The sequence below is a fragment of the Neolamprologus brichardi genome, chromosome 14, assembly GCF_056152115.1.
Source record: "Neolamprologus brichardi isolate AB-2024 chromosome 14, ASM5615211v1, whole genome shotgun sequence".
NCBI lineage: Eukaryota > Metazoa > Chordata > Actinopteri > Cichliformes > Cichlidae > Neolamprologus > Neolamprologus brichardi.
In genome coordinates, this window is record NC_142117.1 from 20,335,901 (window position 1) to 20,355,899 (window position 19,999).

General features: G+C 39.4%; 1 protein-coding gene across 1 annotated transcript in view; it reads right to left on the reverse strand.

The window, feature by feature from the left end:
* The window catches only part of LOC102792196 (cGMP-inhibited 3',5'-cyclic phosphodiesterase 3A-like), a 60,403-nt gene that overhangs the window by 2,383 nt on the left and 38,021 nt on the right, over nt 1-19,999 (reverse strand). The window contains exons 2-13 of the mRNA XM_006802050.2: nt 15,803-16,048; nt 11,575-11,720; nt 11,374-11,501; nt 11,010-11,253; nt 10,693-10,769; nt 9,810-10,006; nt 7,710-7,847; nt 7,350-7,461; nt 6,346-6,453; nt 5,528-5,727; nt 4,335-4,538; nt 3,481-3,642 (exon numbers count right to left, since the gene is read on the reverse strand). Of these exons, the coding sequence (XP_006802113.2) occupies nt 3,481-3,642; nt 4,335-4,538; nt 5,528-5,727; nt 6,346-6,453; nt 7,350-7,461; nt 7,710-7,847; nt 9,810-10,006; nt 10,693-10,769; nt 11,010-11,253; nt 11,374-11,501; nt 11,575-11,720; nt 15,803-16,048 (1,962 nt within the window). The remainder of the gene's footprint in view (nt 1-3,480; nt 3,643-4,334; nt 4,539-5,527; nt 5,728-6,345; nt 6,454-7,349; nt 7,462-7,709; nt 7,848-9,809; nt 10,007-10,692; nt 10,770-11,009; nt 11,254-11,373; nt 11,502-11,574; nt 11,721-15,802; nt 16,049-19,999) is intronic.

Genomic DNA, 19,999 nt, shown 5'->3' on the forward strand with positions numbered 1-19,999 from the left:
TTGCACTCTCTCCTTCAAGAGCTGTACATTTTTAAAGATGGCAGAGAATAAGGGCTTTTACACAGCATAAACTAATTTCTATATTAAAATAAATCAATATACGAATTAAACACGATATCACTCAAAGGTAAACGCAGCTATGCATCTAGTCTTCTGTATAACTCAAGTGGCAAGCACAGAAACTTCCAGATATGCTGCCTCTGGGCACAGTCTCTTGAAAGTAGGTCAAGAAGACTACAAATAGAAAAACATCAGTTCAAACTATGGCCGATCTGTATGTATCAGTCATCCAAATGAGGCTGCCTGCAGAAATTTTCCAGAGTAATGGTGACTGTGATCTTTATATTTGTAACCACATGGTCACCACCAGTAAATACAGACACAAATCTAATTATCTTTGCTGTGTATGTATAGATTGGGTGCACGACTCCGCATCAGATAAACTGTAATTATGATTTGTTTATGTATTTATCTGTGTAACAGTCGTATACTGTAAATGGAGACCACATAAAGAAAACCAAAGTGGAGTCATATCTGCCCCAAATCGTGTGGTTTGTGTTGGATTACCCACGACCACACAGCTTGTATTGTATTTTAATACATCGTGACAGTCCTGTACTGTGCTTTTATGTTTGTTATATGATGTTAGGGCTTTCAAAGCTCTTCACCGGGAGGACAGAGGGCCAAGAGCTCCAATTGCTATGGAAACCAGAAACCTGGATGGCGTCAGTGCACAGCACTAGTGGTTGTGTGTGAAAAGTGTGTGTGTGTATTTATAGACACGGCACAATCAAACAGAGAAACTTTGTTTTAAGTGAGTATTTTTAAAGTGTAGAATATTAAATTGGTGCATTGCAGTGCATGATGAAAATTTACGCATGTTTGTGTGTGTGTGCGTTTATATCTGTGCTGTTCTGATGTCACAGAGAGCCTCGTTCCACTTGTGATCTTCCTCAGTGCGACTGTGAATGAGTGCTGTCAAAGGATGGCACATTTAGGTCATGCGCCTCTCCTCTATGAAAGCAAAGCATGTGCATACGCTCTGTCTCTCGCCACCCTGTTTCTCACCCCCAACCCCCATCCCCTGGGATGCTGTCACTCAAAGGACTTACATAATCCATAAAGTTTTTTAAGACAACTGAGCCAAAGCATCCAGAGGAACACCAGAATGCTAAGCAGCAGACATGAGAGGCATGTCGCTTTCCTCGGGAATCAGCAATGTTCAGATTAGAGGTTTCTCGCTGCTGAACGCTGGTTTGATATCCTTTCTCTGAGTTTTCCCTTCATTAAAAAGGATTAAATAGATAATACACATTCTGATGCTAAGTTTGGTGACTGTCAAAGCAACCTTGTGATAACAAGCTTCTGTCCCAGCCTGTATGTCTAACATAAAGACCTGATTTGAGAGGAATTTATATTGTGGGTACCGCTGAGAAATAAATAAAGCTTAAGAGTTTTCAAATTAGTGCTATGCTGTCTACAAAATCCTTGCTTGTTATCTTTATGGTCTTGTGAGTTTATAGCAGGATTTGTTGCCAGGCATCCATCTACAGCAGATGTAATAAATACATGAGCTAATAGGTAAGTGTTTTCAATATTCAGTTATTGTCAGAGGGAACATGTGGCTACACATTTATACCTTAGAGAAATGTTCTAGGGGCAAGAAATGAAATGCCTTTCATGCATACTGGAAGTTTTTAAGGATTCAGTTCATTGTGTCTGTTTCTTAGCTTTAATTTCCAATTTCCTGTCACCTCTGTAATGTCACTCTCCCAGTTTCCTTTATTCCCTGCCTCATTGTCTTGCTACTTTGTGTAGTCAAGAGACTTTTCCTCATTTCTCGTCTTTTCCGTCCCCCTGCCTGTGACCTGGACAGCAATCTCATTACAAGACAGTCTCAGTTCCTAAAATGAATTTGAAGGACAGAGGGTTGAGGAGAGAGGAAGCTTGCCAGAGCAGATGTAACGAAGGATCAACAGGTGTATCCTTTGTGTGGAAGTGTTGTTACCTCTGTGCTAAACTGCTGAAATATACAAACCGTGTTGGGAGGAGGAATCTACAAATAAGTTATTTTAGGAACTGTTCAGTTCACTACTCGTGTATTTGTTTGATAAAAGAAAAAGGTATGATATCTTGACACACTGTCAATTTATTTGAAAGATGGCCTCAATAATAAAGTTGTGAAGCACACTGTTATGCTTGAATGACATCTGAAATAATGAAACACAGCAGTAGTTGGTCTGTACCAAAACAATTTAGGATGATAGCCATGCCAAACATCATATTTACTTAACATCTTTTTAAAAATCCGACTCCAAAGCCAGGATGTCTCATTTAGTTAAATGCCCGTTTCCTTGACTGACTCCCTGTGTCTCTTACTCGCCTCCTCTACTCACATGTCTGGCAGAAGGGCCTAAGACGTTAAGAGGATTCAAAGAGGATTCAAGGAAAGGAATGAAGAATGTACTTAGAAAGAAATTAGGAATCTGGAAGGTTTCTGGGAACTCTTAGTGTTTGTTGTGTTTTCTGTCTTGCCTTGTTTTCTTCTGTGTGAACTCCGACCTCTGTTTTTAGATTTTTTTTTTTACTCTTTTTTGCCCACTGGATTTATTTGTCATGTTGACTGACCTCCTGTGAATGTTCTGTGTTTGGATTTTCCTTCACTGAAAATCTCATTGTGTTTATCACTGATAAGGCTGTAGACGAGGCAGCCAATTTAGAACATTTTTGGTTAACTCTCACAAGATATTTGTTTATATTGACAGGATTCGTTAGTAAAACAGTGAAACCAAACACAATAATTATTGTTTTTGTACAGAAATTTAGCTTGAATTACAATTAATAACTCCTAATCCCTGAATGTAAAATAGTTTTAACTTGTCATAGCTTTATAATTTTTCATGTGACTGAAATATTGAAATAATACTGAGATAGTTATCAAACTATGTTAGTAATCTATTACAGAAAAATGACCTCATATCTCTCATTAATGATCTAATAAACGTTCTGCAACAGCCACTCCTAACAGGACTTTGGTTTATTTACAAATGATAGCCTGATGACAGTGAAAACACTACTAGAGGCGCTCCTGTGCATCACAGCACTTCCTGTATTTAAAAATTTTTTGTATAACTATTTGGTTTGTGGCATCTGGCAATTGCTTGTACTTTGGCACACAAGTTAGGCTTTAGCAAAATATCCAGTCTGATCACACTGGCTTTTAGGTAGAGTTTTATTGTGTTAAACCATTACTGATATATAAGTAATAAATGGTTGATTTTATTAAGTTGTTTTTTTTTTTTGTTTAAAGTTGAAGACTTGGGCAAGTGTAGAGTTAAAGAAAAGCATATTTTGGTAGAATTCTTTTTGAAATGATTCTTGTGTTTTTTGTGTTTTGTTAGTTTTATGTAAAATGCTGAACATTTAGAAAGCGGTTATTTTTAAGGGAACACTTTAAGGGAGACATTTTCATGAACATACCTGTTCATAGAACTCATTGACGATCCCCTCGGTCCATTGTAGGTGCAGCTCCTTACACTTCAGTGGCCCGTTGACATCAGCGAGTTTGATGCACATCTGGCACACTAGCAATCGATCATTCTCATTGGTCCAATCAATACAAGACACTCCTTCATCCCCTACCTAAAGAATTAGAAAGATGTTTTTGTCAAAAACAAAAACAGAGCTTATAGATTAGTTGTAGAAAGGTTTATAGACCTTGCATTTAAGACAATGTGAAAAAAAAAGACATTCTCTGTTACTTCAGAAAGAGACCTTTACAGAAAAAAAAAATGAAAAGAGCCTGCAGTAAATGTTTATTATCTCTTTAAGGGAGGTTATGATTTTGGTAGTGTTTGCATGTGTGTATCACTCTTTCTGTCCGTATACATGATAGCTCAAAATTTTTGAATGATTTCTAATAAAACTTTGTAGGTGTGTAGATTATTGTGACGCTAACAATACATTAGAATTTGGCTTATAAAGGTCTTCAAGGTAAAATTGAATAAGTTGTTGGTGGAAAACTGACAAAAAGTGTATTGTCAATATATAGAAAGTACCATTTAAGGATTTACAATGTGTCACGTTTGACCTCTGAGCTCTTCTTCAAGGTCAGATAAGGTCAAAGTTTCATAAAATGTCTCGTTAAAATGTTTATTGTTAAAACTGTGCTTTAAATTCTGCGTCTTGTTTGTATTGGCAACATTTAGAAAATTGAACTTCTAAATATCACATCATAGTTTGCATTCAAATATCAAGTCGAGTCAGCAACAGTATTGTAATTACAGACGAATGATGGATGGTTTTATACTGTTTATGTAGCTTATTTGATTTACCTTGGCATTAAACTCTGCGAGGAAGTCAAAGTGCTTTTTGAGGTCAGTGGCCAGGATAGCTTCAATGACTAGGAAGCGGAAGCGTTTGAACTCGACGTGTTCAAGGTTAACCAGGAAGTTATACTCAGATCGAGACATAAAGAGGTTCCAAGCTGCAGCTGCGTGATGGTTTTCCAAGACTGACCTGTCGTTGTAAAGAAGAGCCTAAAAGGAGAAACTTAAATTAATATTTAATATCTGTCAATGAATGAATCTTCCCAGTTTAGTAATGAGTCACTTACTAAACCATGTTTAATATTACATGTTAGGTTTTAAGGTATGATTTGGTACACCAAAGTCTAAAAATAAAAATAACTCATACATGAATCAAAACTTTGACAAGAATCCGTTTTTTTGTTGGTGCTAATTCTGGCTTTCTTTTTTACCATAATGTTGCCTAAAACCTGCAGTATCTGCATTACCTCAGTCTCAACTGTAAACTGCTTAGACTAGCGACTTAATCTGCTTTTGGCTGTATGTTGATGTTTGTATTTGGTTCATTTAAAGCTCTTTAACAACAGTACTCATGTCTGAGTATTATGTATGTTTATATTCACACCATTTACGCTCTTGTAACAACATTTGTAACAACATTTGATAACAGGATAAGCGGCTTCATTCATATTAATTATACGCAAAACAAGCAGATTTTAGCTCAAAGTGCAGTTAATGTGACAGCTTACATTACTCCTTATCTCATCATAATTACATCTGAACTGTTATAAAGGTTTACGCTGCTCATAATAAACAAATACTGGTAATATGCTGCCTATCATCTCTCTGGAGCATTTCATAAACATAAACTTAATGAAAAAACGTCTTACTGACATTCAGTTTTGTGAGCTTATTTACCTTAAAACATTAATTACTATCACATAACTAATAATTCAGTCAGTTAGTATTCTAAGATCAGTATAGTTGCTGAAGACACTTGGTTAATGAATATCCACACAACAACTTGATGTGGACAACGCTCAGGGCGACCTTATTGATGACCTTTCACTACTCCATTCCCAGTTTTAGCTTCCCAGTAAATGAACTTTCCCATCCGTCAGTCTTATCCATCACTATCGAGCCATTACTACGGCTCATTCCTCACTACGGCTCCTCCCTCAAGCCTTCCAGGTCACAAACATTTTCCTGTATTTATTTACCTGTGGTGCACTGGTAGCTACTAGAAAGGCATTGGTTCTTCCAGGGTGGTCATAGTCATGCATGGCAGCAGCTACATAAAGGGCCATGAGCTCCAGGGCAGGGATAAGACCAGCCAGGCAGCCATAGCCTTCATGCAGCACAGGGTTCATTTTGGACACCAGGAATCCTGTGGCACCAGGTGTAATGCCGTTCTGTGAGTCTACATCCAAAGAGACAACACAGGCAAACTATCAGCAACTCTGACCTCTGATCGCTCCTCTGAAATGTTGCCTGCAAGTCTACTTCATTTCTGCAGGACATGCCAGCATTATCACTAACTTTTAGTATCTTGCCATTGACCAAACAGGAGAAAAAAATAATAAAAAAAACTACTTACAATAAAAATAAATATGGGAATATCTGGGTAATTTTGCTATCACACTGCACTTGTGATGCCGTCCAAAACGTGTAAACAAGCATGAATAAAAATTGAGGACGACATCTAGTTACCGGTAAGTTGTGAGCATTAGCTCTGGTTCAGGACCCATGAGAACGACTAAATGTATGTCCTAGTTATTCAGCTTGGTCCCTCATGACAGAAGTTATTAATGCATAAATAACAAAATTGTCAGCTTAATTTTCAATCTATGCACTTTGATCCTCTGACTGAATATCTGTCCTGTACAGTCTAGGTACGGTTATGAGTGTCTTAAGCTTTAAGATTTACACCAACGTGGAAACAGGCTTGCTAGAGTCTGGCAGACTGGAATTAAAATTATGCATTTTTTTTTTGCATGAAATATCAGGAAGATTAATGTATGCGTAGGAGACAGCGCACCAGTGTGTACTCCGTTCTCAGTCAGCAGGGTGGGCAGTCCTGGCACCGGCTGAGTGGTGAGGTACCAGACAGCATGCAGCACGTCTGTGGCATGGATCCGGTTGTGATCTGAGGAGAGTAAAATGAAGTGCTGATTCACAACAGTGTGGGTGGTAAGAGCGTAGTGAAGAAGTCCCAGCTGGACTAGTTTTAAATACTCTCAATCATGGTAGTCACCTCATTGGGCCTCAATGCAAGCAGTGTCCTTTTAAAATATATTTTGGCGATATAATATGTAAAGTTGGTATACATATAAGTATACTGTATACTATGGATTACTACTGTATCAGTGCATGGCTGATGAAGCGACTTCTCTCGTTTTTACAGAAACGGTGTAATGTTACAATCCATGGAAGACATGGAGATGTAACATAAAAATCCATATAAAATAAACATTTATTAATTGATTGATTTGATTAATTAAGTTTCACTGGAAGGTCTTTTAATAAGAACACAACTTGTAAACATTTTGGGTCATAGTCTTTCGCATAATGAATGAAGTGCTATGAGTAAATCTGCTAATTCAAACAATGTATGAGATGGATATTGATGCCTCTAAGTAGGCTTTATCCATAGTATTCCCAAACATGTAAAAATATTCCCTCTTGATGTACCCTGTGGATTTGTATTTGTATTTAATTAGGAGCCATTTTACAATATATTACAATCAGGTGGCTGGAAACTGATCCTCCATCATGCAGATGCATGAGATCTGGTCAAGATGGACTAAATCATCACTGACATTTGAAAAGCTGTGGATCCTTTAAATAATCGAATCTGTCACCATAAATTCAAGCTCGTGTCATCACATTTTCAGTATATATTTGCACAGTAAACAGAAGGCAGGAAAAATAGACACGCTATTAAAAGTGTATTTCATGAGCAACACATCCACCTTGTGGCAGCAAAAGGTAATGATGGATCATTTTTTGTTTTTTTCTTAAATATGTGATCCTTCTACTTACAAGGGATGTCCCTGTATCCATTTTCCAAAGCATGGAAGTAGTTCATGAACTCTCGCACAGGAATCCTGAAGGTCTCAAACAGACCTGTGTCCTCAAACAGCCTATAAGAAACCTGGGAGATGCCACCACGAGGAAAACACACACTACAGTGAATCACCTGGATATCAAATCATGCATATTAGAAATCAATTCATTTTTCCACCACCTGCATTAACAAGCTAACATCTTTATCCAGTTAAGCTGCTAATTACATAAGCCTACTGTAAATGTAATCTCAACAATATGAGTTCCTGTTTATTGAATTAATGATCATTTGTTTTCATTAAAGTTGCAACATTTCCTCACTAACGAAGTATTTACCTGGCTGAGGATGCAGCCCGTCTTGCCGTGAGTCTTCTCCACAAGACTAAAAATGGGAAAGTTCCAGTTGTTAAGCTGACTCATTAGAGGCTCCAGCCCTGGCATTAACAGAGTCTCTGGGGCCAAGTTTGGCTTGTCCTGTCAGGCAAAGGTAAGTGAACAAAGAGAAGTTCAGGGTGGTGCAAAGAAATATTTGGACATAAGGTAAAATAATCTTTAGGACTTAAAAATTTCAGTCATCACAGTGACACAACAGTAGGAACATTGGTTTACTTAATGCACTCTGTAGACATACACTAATTGGGCATAACATTATGACCACTGACAGGTGAAGAGAATAACACTGATTATCTCTTCGTCGTGGGTGGGATATATTAGGGGCCATGTGAGCCTTTTATATTAGAAGCAGGAAAAATGGGAAAGCATAAGGATTAGTGCAAGTTGGACAAAGGCGAACTTGTGTTGGCTACAAGACCGGGTCAGGGCATCTCCAAAACTGCAGCTTTTGATGTCATGATCCTTGGTTCGTCGACCCAGACTTTTGTTTTTTTCTCATTGTTTTTCGTTATCTTTGTATTATAGTTCTCACAGTTCTATAAGGGTTTTGGTTCGTTCTGGTTAAGATGAGTTTTGGTTTGGAGCTTCATAGTCTTCTACTTATTCATTTTTTCCTAGCGCCTCTGAGTTTCATTATGTCTATTTGTGGTTCATAGTTTCTTGTTTGATTATGTTAGTTTCCCTTTGTTTCCAGTCTGTGTTCCTTATTAGGTAAGGCAGTGTTTAGTTATCATGTTTTTGTTCCCTTTCTTCATCCCCCCAGTCAGTCATGTCTCTGTGTGTTTATTCTCCAATTGCTCTGTCAAGTTCACATGTCTTAGTTGTGGTCTCAGTGTTTTTACTTCCTGTTTTATTTAGTTCTTTTCAGTCTCGTGTATATGATGTTCAGTTTTGCTTCCCCCGTCACATCAGTCAGATAAGTGTGTTTCTTCCTGCTCATGTTTTTCCCAGTTTAGATGGTTTGTTCCTGCCTCATGTTTTGGTTAAGTTTTCAAAGCAATAAACCTGTTTTTGAGTTTTCACCTTGTGCTCTGTGAGGCCCACGTTTGGGTCCTACCTATGACACTTGTGGGGAGCTCCCAGTCTGCAGTGGTCAGTATCTATTAAAAGTGATACAAGGAAGCAACAGCTGTGAACAAGCAACAGGGTCGTCGGCGGGCAATGTTCATTGATGCATGTGGGGAGTGAAAGCTGGACGTGTGGTCTGATCCAACAGATGAGTTGCTGTAACTCAAAAGGCTGATGTTGGTTTCGAAATACACATTTCACTGCAATTTGCTGCATCGCTGCAGACCAGTCAGAGTGTCCACTGCTGACTTCTGTCCACTTCTGAAAGTTCCAACAACAGGCATGTGAACATCAAAACTGGACCACAGAGCAATGGAAGAAGGTCTGATGAGTCATGTTTTCTTTGTAAATCAATGTCTGCTGCTTACTTTTGAACACCTGGCACCAGGATACTGAAATCCATGTTCCCTACTTAAGCACTGTTGCAGACCATGTACACCATTTCATGGAAACGGTATTCCCTGATGGCTCTGGCCTATTTCAGCAGGATAATGCATCATTCCACAAAACAAAAATGGTTCATTAATGGTTTGAGGAGCACAACAAGTTTGAAGTGTTGACTTGGCCTCTAAATTCCCCAGATCTCAATGCAGTCGAACATTTGTAGGATGTTGTGAGGCCCCACCTGGCAACTTACAGGACTTAAAGAATCTGTTGCTAACATCTTGTAACATCTTATCACAGCACACCTTCGGTCAGGGCTGTTTTGCTAGCAAAAGGTGGAACAACACAATATTAGACAGGTGACTGTAATGTTATGCCTCATTGGCTTATATTGTTAAAGCAAAACCAGCTTTTTTTAAGTAACTTTCAAAGATAGTTGCTGCTTAATAGAGGATAGCTAGCTCATGACATCATAAGATGGTTTCACATAGTTCGCAAATGATGTAGTGCTGCTCTTATTGTCAATTCAATTATTCCTTCTTAATGAAATTATTTTGGGGGAAGGACATTAAGTGAGGTCTGATTGTCTACCTCTGAAGAGAGCAGGACAGGGTGAAGAACAATGCCGTCATTCGGATACTCCCTGCAACCTTCCCTTGCTTCAGGAGGCTTCTTGCCTCCCTCTCCTTCCTCTTCATTCTGTGCAAAGTCGCTGCTGTCACTGTGGTTGGTCTCATAGGTGCTGTCGTACGTGCTATCATAGTCTGATGACGCTACTGCGCGTTCATCTGGAAATACATGACATGATTTAGAAAGGTAGCTTTAATCACACTAGTACTTATGGCCACATAGGATTTGATACATTAAAAAGGACTAAACACATTAGAAGTGAACACAGACGTGTTTCTTCTGTTGAGAATACATTATCACTAAAACACAAAGATGTTCCTGTTTAACTAAAAACTGGAGTTAATGCTATGTTAATGTTAACTATAAGACCTTTTTTATAATGACTCCATGAAAACATAATCAAAATCCAAATGTCCAAAACTTCAGCTGTCCTAGGTGAAGCGCCCTTGATTTAGATCCTGCCTTATATAAGATTATTTTAAGGTCGAGACCAATATTTGACGAACTTAAATATACAAGCCGATATCTTTTTGTTTCAGACACATGAAACAAAGAAATTTATGTGTCCTTACTAAAATTAGTGTCAAAAACAAACCCTTTTATTGCCATAACGAGTGGTGGATTTCTTGTTTACATTCTGCTTGAATGTCGTAAACTATGCAACTGTATATAACTGAAGGGTGTTTCTGTTGTTTCTTCTTTACTTTTTCAATTTACATTTATTGGCTGCTATAAATACCAACACCAATAGATTGACAAACAACTTATATCTGCCGAAATATCAGCTGTGCTCTAATTTGTATCTGGAATAAACAGAAAAATATGCATTTTTTTACTTGATTACCTGGGTGGGGTATTCTGTCTCCTTTGTCTTCAGATTCTACCCCGTTGTTCAGTCGATTGTTGTACGGCCTGCCACAGCTAACGGAGAGCAGAGAGACACAAGCATTCAGAGTATACACACCGGTCCATCCTAATTTTTCTCTCTCATCTGGTAATTTAGATGTTCCTTTCCTCTCAGAGCAAACTAATGAAGTGACTAATTTCCCCCACTCACACGCAGATGACACATAAATTGTACAATTAAATTTTCTGCGGTCAGAATCGCTCTATATATTGTAAGTAAATAACTGATTTAGTATGTGATAGCGTGTAAATTACCTGCCGCAGAGTGATGGAGGCCGCCAGTGAGTCGTGGTGGAGCTCGGAGCGCTCTGGCTGTGAGTTAAGGTTCTGTGGTGGCTTTTGGGGGCCACAGAGCCAGGTACTCGCTCTGTTAGTGGCCCAGCCGGCTCAGGAAGCTGCACTGAACATATTTTTATCGTAGGGCTGGAGGCAGGAGTGCCCTGGACAGGAGGAGATGAGCAAGGAGAGCCCAGAGGTGATATGTTGGAGGGAGGGAAACCTGAAAAAGATTGCATTGTAAATCAATACTCGTTTTTTTGTTTGTTTGTTTGTTTTGTTTTTACCCAAAATAACTGAAATGTTCTACACTCTACAGTAAAATAGATTCACAGACACACACCTGGTCTTCCCAGTGGTTTGCTGTACAGGTGGTTGGATGTGACAGAGGCAGCACAGGAGGCAGCACAGGAGGCAGACATGGAGCGACTCTTTGAGATGGTCATCATCACTGAGTTGTTCCAAAAATCACTGGTTTATTGGAGGAGAAAAGTCAGATAAAGAAATTACAGTAATGTTAAACCTTCTGAGTAAGATGCGTTACCTTTCTGTAGTGTGTTTGTTGCTGGCTGAGCGGTCTCTGCGTACAGGGCCTGGCTCGATGGTAGGCAGCCCTGTAGCTGATGTGGTTGTGGTCCAAGTTGATGAAATTCTCCTAAGCAATCCTGGAGGAAGACTCCGCCTGAGACGCTGAAATACAGATGAATGTGTAGATGTTACCTAATGGTAAGTAGCTAACGCATCATTATGAAATTCTAAAAAGTAAAGGGATTTTTTAATAAAACGCAGCTTAAAAATGATGAAGAGAATGCTTCTTCGTCACAGTGGTCAAAATCAGTCAAACTTCAGAGATATCACTGCGTTCAGTTAGGAAGCATAAACCACTGTGAATCAATTTCACCCACTTTGGTGCAAATGAAAGTGACAACGGTGCACCGGAGAGGCAACCCCAAAAAAGGGAACGGCTTTGTAGGTGGAGGCCACAGATACAGATGAAAGCAGGGTCACACTGAGCACACTTGACAGTTGTGAAAGACAGTAGAAGGGAGACATGCACCATGTCCCCATGGTGTTAATCAACCCAGTGTTAGACATTTCTCTGTAAATCCATGAGCTGAACTCAGTTAATGAGCTCATATTTTTCTGAAGGGAGCACACAAACACATTTACAGCAGAATATAGAGGGCAGCAGAGGATCACATTTGATGTTCTTCTAAAATAAACTTGCATCCACTCAAGCAGATAACCTCACATACACACATGCTCACTCTGCTCTGTGGCACTTAATCTATTCAAAGATCTCAAGCAGAGTGTGAACGAATGACTGAGGAGGCGAGTAAAAGAGAAAAGGGTGGGCTGAGAGAGAATGGCTGTTGGCGCTTTTTCTATTGTAAATTTTATTAATATTATGGGGTATTCCACTTTAAAGGGCATATCTGAAACATCTTCATGCAACAATAATGTAGCTTGAAAAAGTGACAAAAAAACTTGAAAATTGGTTTCACTGCATAAAAAATAAGTTATGAGCCAATCTTGAAAAATCACAGCAAACTTTGAAAATGTAACCATTTTCAAAGTTTGCTAGGAGTAATATAAAGAGAAAATTTGTTTAACACAAACGAGTTCAGAAGCTGGAAGTTGCTAAATATTAGAAAAATATCCTGAAACTACAAGGAACTACAAGCAGAACCTACAAATTGTACCCATACTTTTAAGAAAAAAACAGGGTTTTGCTGTCTCGTTGAGCAAGGTCAAAGCTTAGTTGTAGCTCAGTCACCAATAGTACTGATTACCTTTATGTAACTGCTATTTCTGTCCTTAGTTCAGAGCCATACAACAGGCCAGTGCAAGTGAGTTGAATCACCTACATTACCCACTGCCACATGCAGTCTCACAAATCCCCAATGAGCCAAAATGAGGCAGCATCTCATTGAGTTCCACTACATGGCTCAGGCATTTGAGTGCACTCAGGCATTGTTAAAGCTGCTAGTCACTTTCCTGGTAGGCTGTCCTGCATTGCATCACACACTTTATTTAGTTTCCTTGCTCATGTTAAGTGCCTTCATACATTTTGAAGCACTGGCCTTGTAAAACATTAAAAAGCCCCCTGGAAGAATTTGCGTCATTGTTAGTTATCTTAGAGGCCCCCACCAGGCTAGCAGTGAGGGAGGAAATGGAAAAGATCGCTGATATATGCCAAAAGAGACATACCTGGTAAATACCTGTATGTGTGTTTGTGTGTGTGTGTGTGTGTGTGTGTGTGTGTGTACAACAATACAACTAAAAAGCATAGCTTAAATATAATTAAATATTTTTTGTGTTTTTATGAGCACATTATTAATACTTTTTACTTTACTCACTCAATATAATACAGGGAAGTATAATAAGTCTGGCATAACTATAGTAATGCCAGTTTCCATTTTTTGTATGTCCCTCTATTCATTGGTTATTCATGGGCAATCATGAACCTTTAAGGTTAGGGTGATCTGCTGATCATCACTGCTTAGGTACAATCAATAGCATCACTAGTATATAGCAATGAAAACCTTTTACTTTTTCAACTTTCTGCATAAACTTTGAGTGGGGTTCTTAACCCTGAAATTAAAACAAACAAAGAATACATAAAGGATGAATCTGTCTACGAATCTGAACAGTAAAGCCAATGCAAAGTGCCTTGAACCTACATTATTTCTAACAGACAGCAGATGAGTCCTCTTGTTGTAAAAAGATTTATATGAAAAAAATACTCTCTTTCTAACTTGAGCTATTTCTTATGCCCTTACTACTCATTTTCTGGATAAGTTTATGATATCAGTCACATGTTTCAGTGTTAGTTTTGTGAATTATATTCACAATATAGATAATAAAGACATTGATCTTTTTTTAGATGGGGGGGAGGCTGTCTTGTGATTGATATAATGCTGGGCATGTATCTTTCCTTGTTCGATCCTCCCTTACTTTTTTAGTATGCCGTTATTTTTGTGCCACTATTCTGAGCACACGTAAAAAACAATTTGAGCGCACGTAAAAAAAAATTTGCAGGTGCAAGTGTTGCATTTTGAGGAGAAATTTATTTTGAGCGAAGAAAAGCTCAATTTGAGTGAACAAAATTAATTGCTGTGTGCAAAAAATGTATTTTAGCTATTATCCATACACACACACAACAGCAGCCCCTCTCGCTCAGTTTTTGCATTTGCGGTTGCTCGCAATGTGTTGCGCTTGCGCTCTCAACATTTCTGCCCATGCGCGTTCAACTCTTTCTGTACACCGTTATAGTTGTGCCACAAAACCAGCCAATCACAGACTTGGATGCAAAAAAAACCCTGATTGGCTGTTTTGGTCTCCAATCAGCTCGAAATGCAATATCCCAGAATCCATTTCGTCCAAAACTCAAATGAGGCAGTGGCAGAGGAACGCAGAGTGGCGGAGTTTGAAATTTTACTCTTTCTGGGTTACAAAATAAACTTTTAAGATATTTTCATGCGAGAATGGTGCTGTGTAAACTTCAAATATCTGCTCGATTAACAAGACATCACATATTTGCAAAAGTGCTTTAACGCTTTTCGGAGATGATAATAGCAAACACTAAAATAAATTTTTTGCACGCAGCAATTAATTTTGTTCACTCAAATTTAGCTTTTCTACGCTCAAAATAAATTTCTCCTCAAAATGCAACACATGCACCTGCAAAATGTTTTTACGTGTGATCCATTTTTTTTTTACGTGCGCTCAGAATAATGGTTGTACTAAAACACACACCCTAAGCTGGAGGCTGTTAATTCTTTCTGTTAATTCTTTCTGTCATTACTTTTCTTTTAGTCCTGTTCTAGCCAAAACTACAATCACAACAAAGATAAAAAAGGAAAAAAAAGAAAGAAAACCCCACACTTTTTCCTATGCATGCTACTTAGCTAGCATTAGCTAACTGAGGTTTCTTGTGTGAGATTATTCACACATTGAGCTGACTACTGGTTCAGCACTGGTTCCTATGGAAAAATGTGTTTCCCAAAGTTTTCTGGCTGCTGCTTGGTAAAACTGGTTGCAATAGGGTGCTGCACCACAAACTGCTCCCTGATTGGTTTTGTTGCTAGCAGGTTGCCATGGTTGCCTGTCATTATTCATGTTTGTCTACAAAAACCTGCAAATTACTGACCAAGTGGTATGCAAAACTTGAAAATATGTGACGCAAATTAATGAACAAGCTTTGCCTTCAAAGTAAACAGTTATAGCTCAGCTCTGCAGCCTGTTTCAAAAACATGTCTCCATTTCTAGCTTGCACGTTTCACAGCTTGGAGAGCAGTGTTTGTAGACAAATCTGTAAAAAATATAAATATGCAACTAAAGTAAAAAAGGAAGTTTTTACCAACATTTGGGGAATACATATTTTTATATTTTATCCAAGCATGGTCACAACCAGTTAAAATACAAAAGCAGAAAAACAAGACGGCAACAGAACAAACACAAGTGTTCAAAACAGTAGCCTAAAAACTACTGGGTGAGCCACTGAGCCTACTTTTAACATTTATGGTTTAGAACTGTGTCTACAATTTGCACTGGCACTGATTTTTCTATTCACGTTTATCTGCTTTGCCTAGCACACTAAACAGTTAAACACCTGTATCTACAATAACTGTAAATCTTACACTGAATATTAGTGATTCTTCTTCTCCTTTTGGAAGACCAGACAAAACTTTGTTTTTAGCTGTAAGTAAACTTCCACAAAACAGTCAGAACTGAACAAACTCAACTTTTCTAGAAAGACAAGCAATAACCTTTGGAATAGCGAGTCTCTCTGTTTTTTCAGGCCCATCTTCAGAGTCAGAGCAGGTGTGGGTGTCTGCAGGGATGCGAGGTCGGTGGAGTGGCTGGAGGTTGATCTGGGTGCTGAGGAGATTGCTGACAGCCTTCAGAGAGCTGCAGGTGTTAGGGGGCAACGATGGGTCTGCCAGCAGGTCTGAGATCAAACCATGAGCCTCACCCATCACTGCGATGTCCACCACCACACTGGTGCCCGACGACTAGAAGACAAAATGAGAGAAAAGGTGAATAATTAATAATCCATTGTTCATTTTTTCTTGTGTAATACAGTCATGTTGTGGATTTAAAAAGTCTTTACACACTGATGCATACAAAAGTTTTTTATCTAAAAGAGAATAGAAAAATGTTTGTCTGTATACTGTGGTTGCACAGCAGCGCAACCACTGTCTGTGTGTATATGTGTGTGTGTTTTGAGCATAAAGCATAAATAAAATAAAGCAAATAAATAAGATGAAACAATTGCCTTTAGCCTACGATTGTACTATATGGTTACAGCAGGTTAATAATAAGTAATGAGAGTGGTCAAAATCCTGAAAACTGACTAACAAGCCCCACTCCTCCTACCCCTCCACCTTTTGTTCTATATTTAGCTATTATTGATTCAACATACTGATTGATAAACCCCAAAGGCTCATCTGTGTCAGAGGTAGGCCACGTGTTGTTTCAGTCATGGATTCCACCATTAATGTCAACATCGGTTAATCAGCTTCTCTTCAGTTTATACCAGTTTCATCACACAACCAAACATGTTACTCCACGCACACACACACACACACACACACACACACACACACGCCCACGCACACACACAAGGCAGTTTCTACATGTACATATTCTCTGCATGCAAAATGCAGTGTCTGCAATAAAGTGAGCCTTGAGAAAGATAAAGAGAAAAAAAGAACTGACATTTGAGAGAATTCACCAATCTTGCTGTGCTTAATTAAGTGAAAAGTTAAAATAAATAGCTTTTTTGATTAATGCCATAATTAAACGATGCAAAGCAACAATTAAAGATCAAAAGATTAAGAAGACTAGTTCCCAAAGAAGATGCTTATTTTTTGTCAGTGAATGGTTTAAGGAAATAGGCTGTATAGTGTAAAAGATGTAGAAGTGATCGAGTATTGTGCCTCTTCACTGAAGCTTACATGATCTGTGCCATAAAATAATGCTTTTAAACATGTGAAGGATCAGTACCTTTTCTGTTTAGCTACTGGTCTTTTTTTTTTTTGGACATGTCTCCTCTCGATAAAAAAGCAAAAGATAAAAATCTTAAAGACAATAATTGGGCTGAAAAGTAAAACTTTGATGCTTGCAGGGATCAGTTCCCCAAACTAAGATTTGATATTAAATATTATTATTTAATGTCTCTGTCTAAATAAAATGCTATTCTATTGTGATTTCAAAAAGATCACTTCAATTCAATTTTATTTATATAGTGCCAGAAATCAGATAGAAACTCAAAGTAAGAGCCAAGTGGATGATAGTCCCTAGAGAGGTGGCGTCTGATACCTGGCCTGACATATAGACAAACAGGCACACACAGATACGAACATCCATTCCCACCCTCATGCTCTCATATGCAATTACTCAGCACTCACCCAACGTGGAGACAGACATAAATAGACACTGTACACACAATCACACTCCCCAAACGCACTCTATACCCTAGGTCTAGGTACTCTTGCCCCTAGAGGGGGAAACTGCACCCAGACCCAGGTAGTGTTACCCTCTCCCCTGGGGTGGAGAGAAGCAGACTGCCCGGACTCCGCAGCAGCAGGGCGGCCCCACATTCCAGACCCCAATCGGATGGCCAACTCCTCCTCCCAGCCCCCCCCCCCCCCCCCCCCCCCCCGCCCCAACAGGCAACAGAGAACGGGGGTGTATGAAGACTCCAAACCTCCCTCCGCCCGCTCATATGTAGTGTTGATGCATGTGTGTTCTAAGGTGCATTTAAAACCCAGGAGGTCATGGAGCTAACTGCCAGAGAGCAGCAGGTAAACGCATAGCCCCTCCTGATAGCCCTCAATGTATACGTGTATTTAAAATTGAGTGGTGGGCAACGACGCCAGAGGTGAGGTCGTACACCCTGGCGGTCTTTTGGTTGCCGTGTAGCATGCACATACATATAGGACCTTGGGGGTGGGCCCCAAGGTCCTATATGTATGTGTTATGAAAATGTGAGTAATGTGAATGTCTAAGTTGTGGGATAAAATTGAGGCACAGGCAGAGTGAGTTCCTGGAGAGAGGAGACCTCCTGCAAAGATGTAACAGCCTCTCCCACCAGTTGAGCCCCTCAGGTGGCTTGATGCACCGGCGGAAACCCGCGCCAGGACTGAACCCCCATATGCCCACCCGCCCACAACCCCGGCGACACACCAACCAGGATCCAAGCTCCCAAGGCCCAGCCAGGGTCCCGGCCCGGAGACGGCGCACCCCCAGAACCCTACGCCCACCCCGGACCCACCCAGGGGCAGCCAGGCTACCAGGTCAGTAACCCATGTCCGTCAGCACAGACCCTCCCCTAGCCCCGCTGCACGCAGCCACGAGGAAACCATCGCCTAAGAGCCAACAGAGCCCTTAACAGGCCATGACCGCAACCCCGGATTGAGTCCTCCAAGGAATCCCCCGACGCCCCAAGCCTATCCCTACCCCCACACCAATCAAAACAGCGAATGTTGGACCAAACAATTTTTTGCCATTTTCTAATTATGGTATATGGTGTACAAGGCCATGACTTGAGCTTTTAAATGAATTAAAACTCTTTCTGTGTCTATGGTTGATTAATAAGCTGGAGTGGAAGATTGCTGCTGCTAATCCTCCTCCTCGGCCTGTACTTCGAGGATTCTGACATTGGTATAACTCAGGAGTGTTGATTCATTTAAATAATAATAATAATAATAATAATAATAATAATAATAATGGATTGCATTTATATAGCGCTTTTCTAGGCACCCAAAGCACTTTACAATTCCATTATTCATTCACACACTGGTGGAGGCAAACTACATTTGTAGCCACAGCTGCCCTGGGGCAGACTGACAGAAGCAAGGCTGCCATATCGCACCATCAGCCCCTCTGGCCATCACCAGTAGGCGGTAGGTGAAGTGTCTTGCCCAAGCACACAACGACTGAGACTGTCCGAGCCGGGGCTCGAACTGGCAACCTTCCGGTTACAAGACGAACTGCCAACTCTTGAGCCACGATCGCCCAACTAACATAATCATCCTGTTGTAACCAGGCCTCTGTAAGGCAGAATAAATCAATATGTGGATCAATTATTAAATCATTTACTAAAAGGCAATTAGAACCGAGAGACATAGACCTAGTATTGTTTCATAATTCACAAATAACTGTTTTATATTTTGGTCCGGTTGAGGATGTATATTGCTCTTTCTTTGTCATTTTTTAAATACTTAAGTTATTTTTGCAGATTTTTGGTTTGGTTTTTGGTGATATGGGAAAAGAGGTTCTCTATATAGGATTTAAAACAGAAAAACTTTTCCAGCTTTTAATACTTGAAATTGTCAAATACTAATATGTAACAAAGTGTTGCATATTTTTTACTTTTGATTCAAAGCACTCTCTCATATTTTGTCCCTAAACCACCAGCCTGTGTGTTGTAGTACTGAGTTTTGATATCCAGAGCACTTTTAGAAATTGATCTAAGACCTGAAAGTTCAGGTTAAGGGTGGAAGACTACCTTTTCTTTTATTTCTTACACTTATGCTATATTTTAATACCAAGGACCCTACTTTTGTTGTTGATTAAATTACATGAGTAGGATAATGTTAAAGTTATAGAACAAAATCTGTTGCTATTGATTTCAGTCCTGGCAGTTTTTGTATTATATATAAAACAAATAATAATGACCTACCATCATACTGTCATCTGTGGATGTCTGTAGATGTTAGCCAGTTAAACCTCTACAAGGTTTTGTCAGAATTCATTCCAAACATTTTAAGCTATTGTGTTTGCCACAAGTGTATAAAATAGAAACTGGTCATGCAGTCTGGGAATGGGCTATTTCAAAAAAAACTCACTGAATTTAACTGTGGTCCTTAATTGGAAACTGCAATTTGTTAAGTTTCATGCCTCCTAGCTATCAACTGTAAGTGGTGTTATTGCAAGGGTTTGGGAACCACAGCAATTTA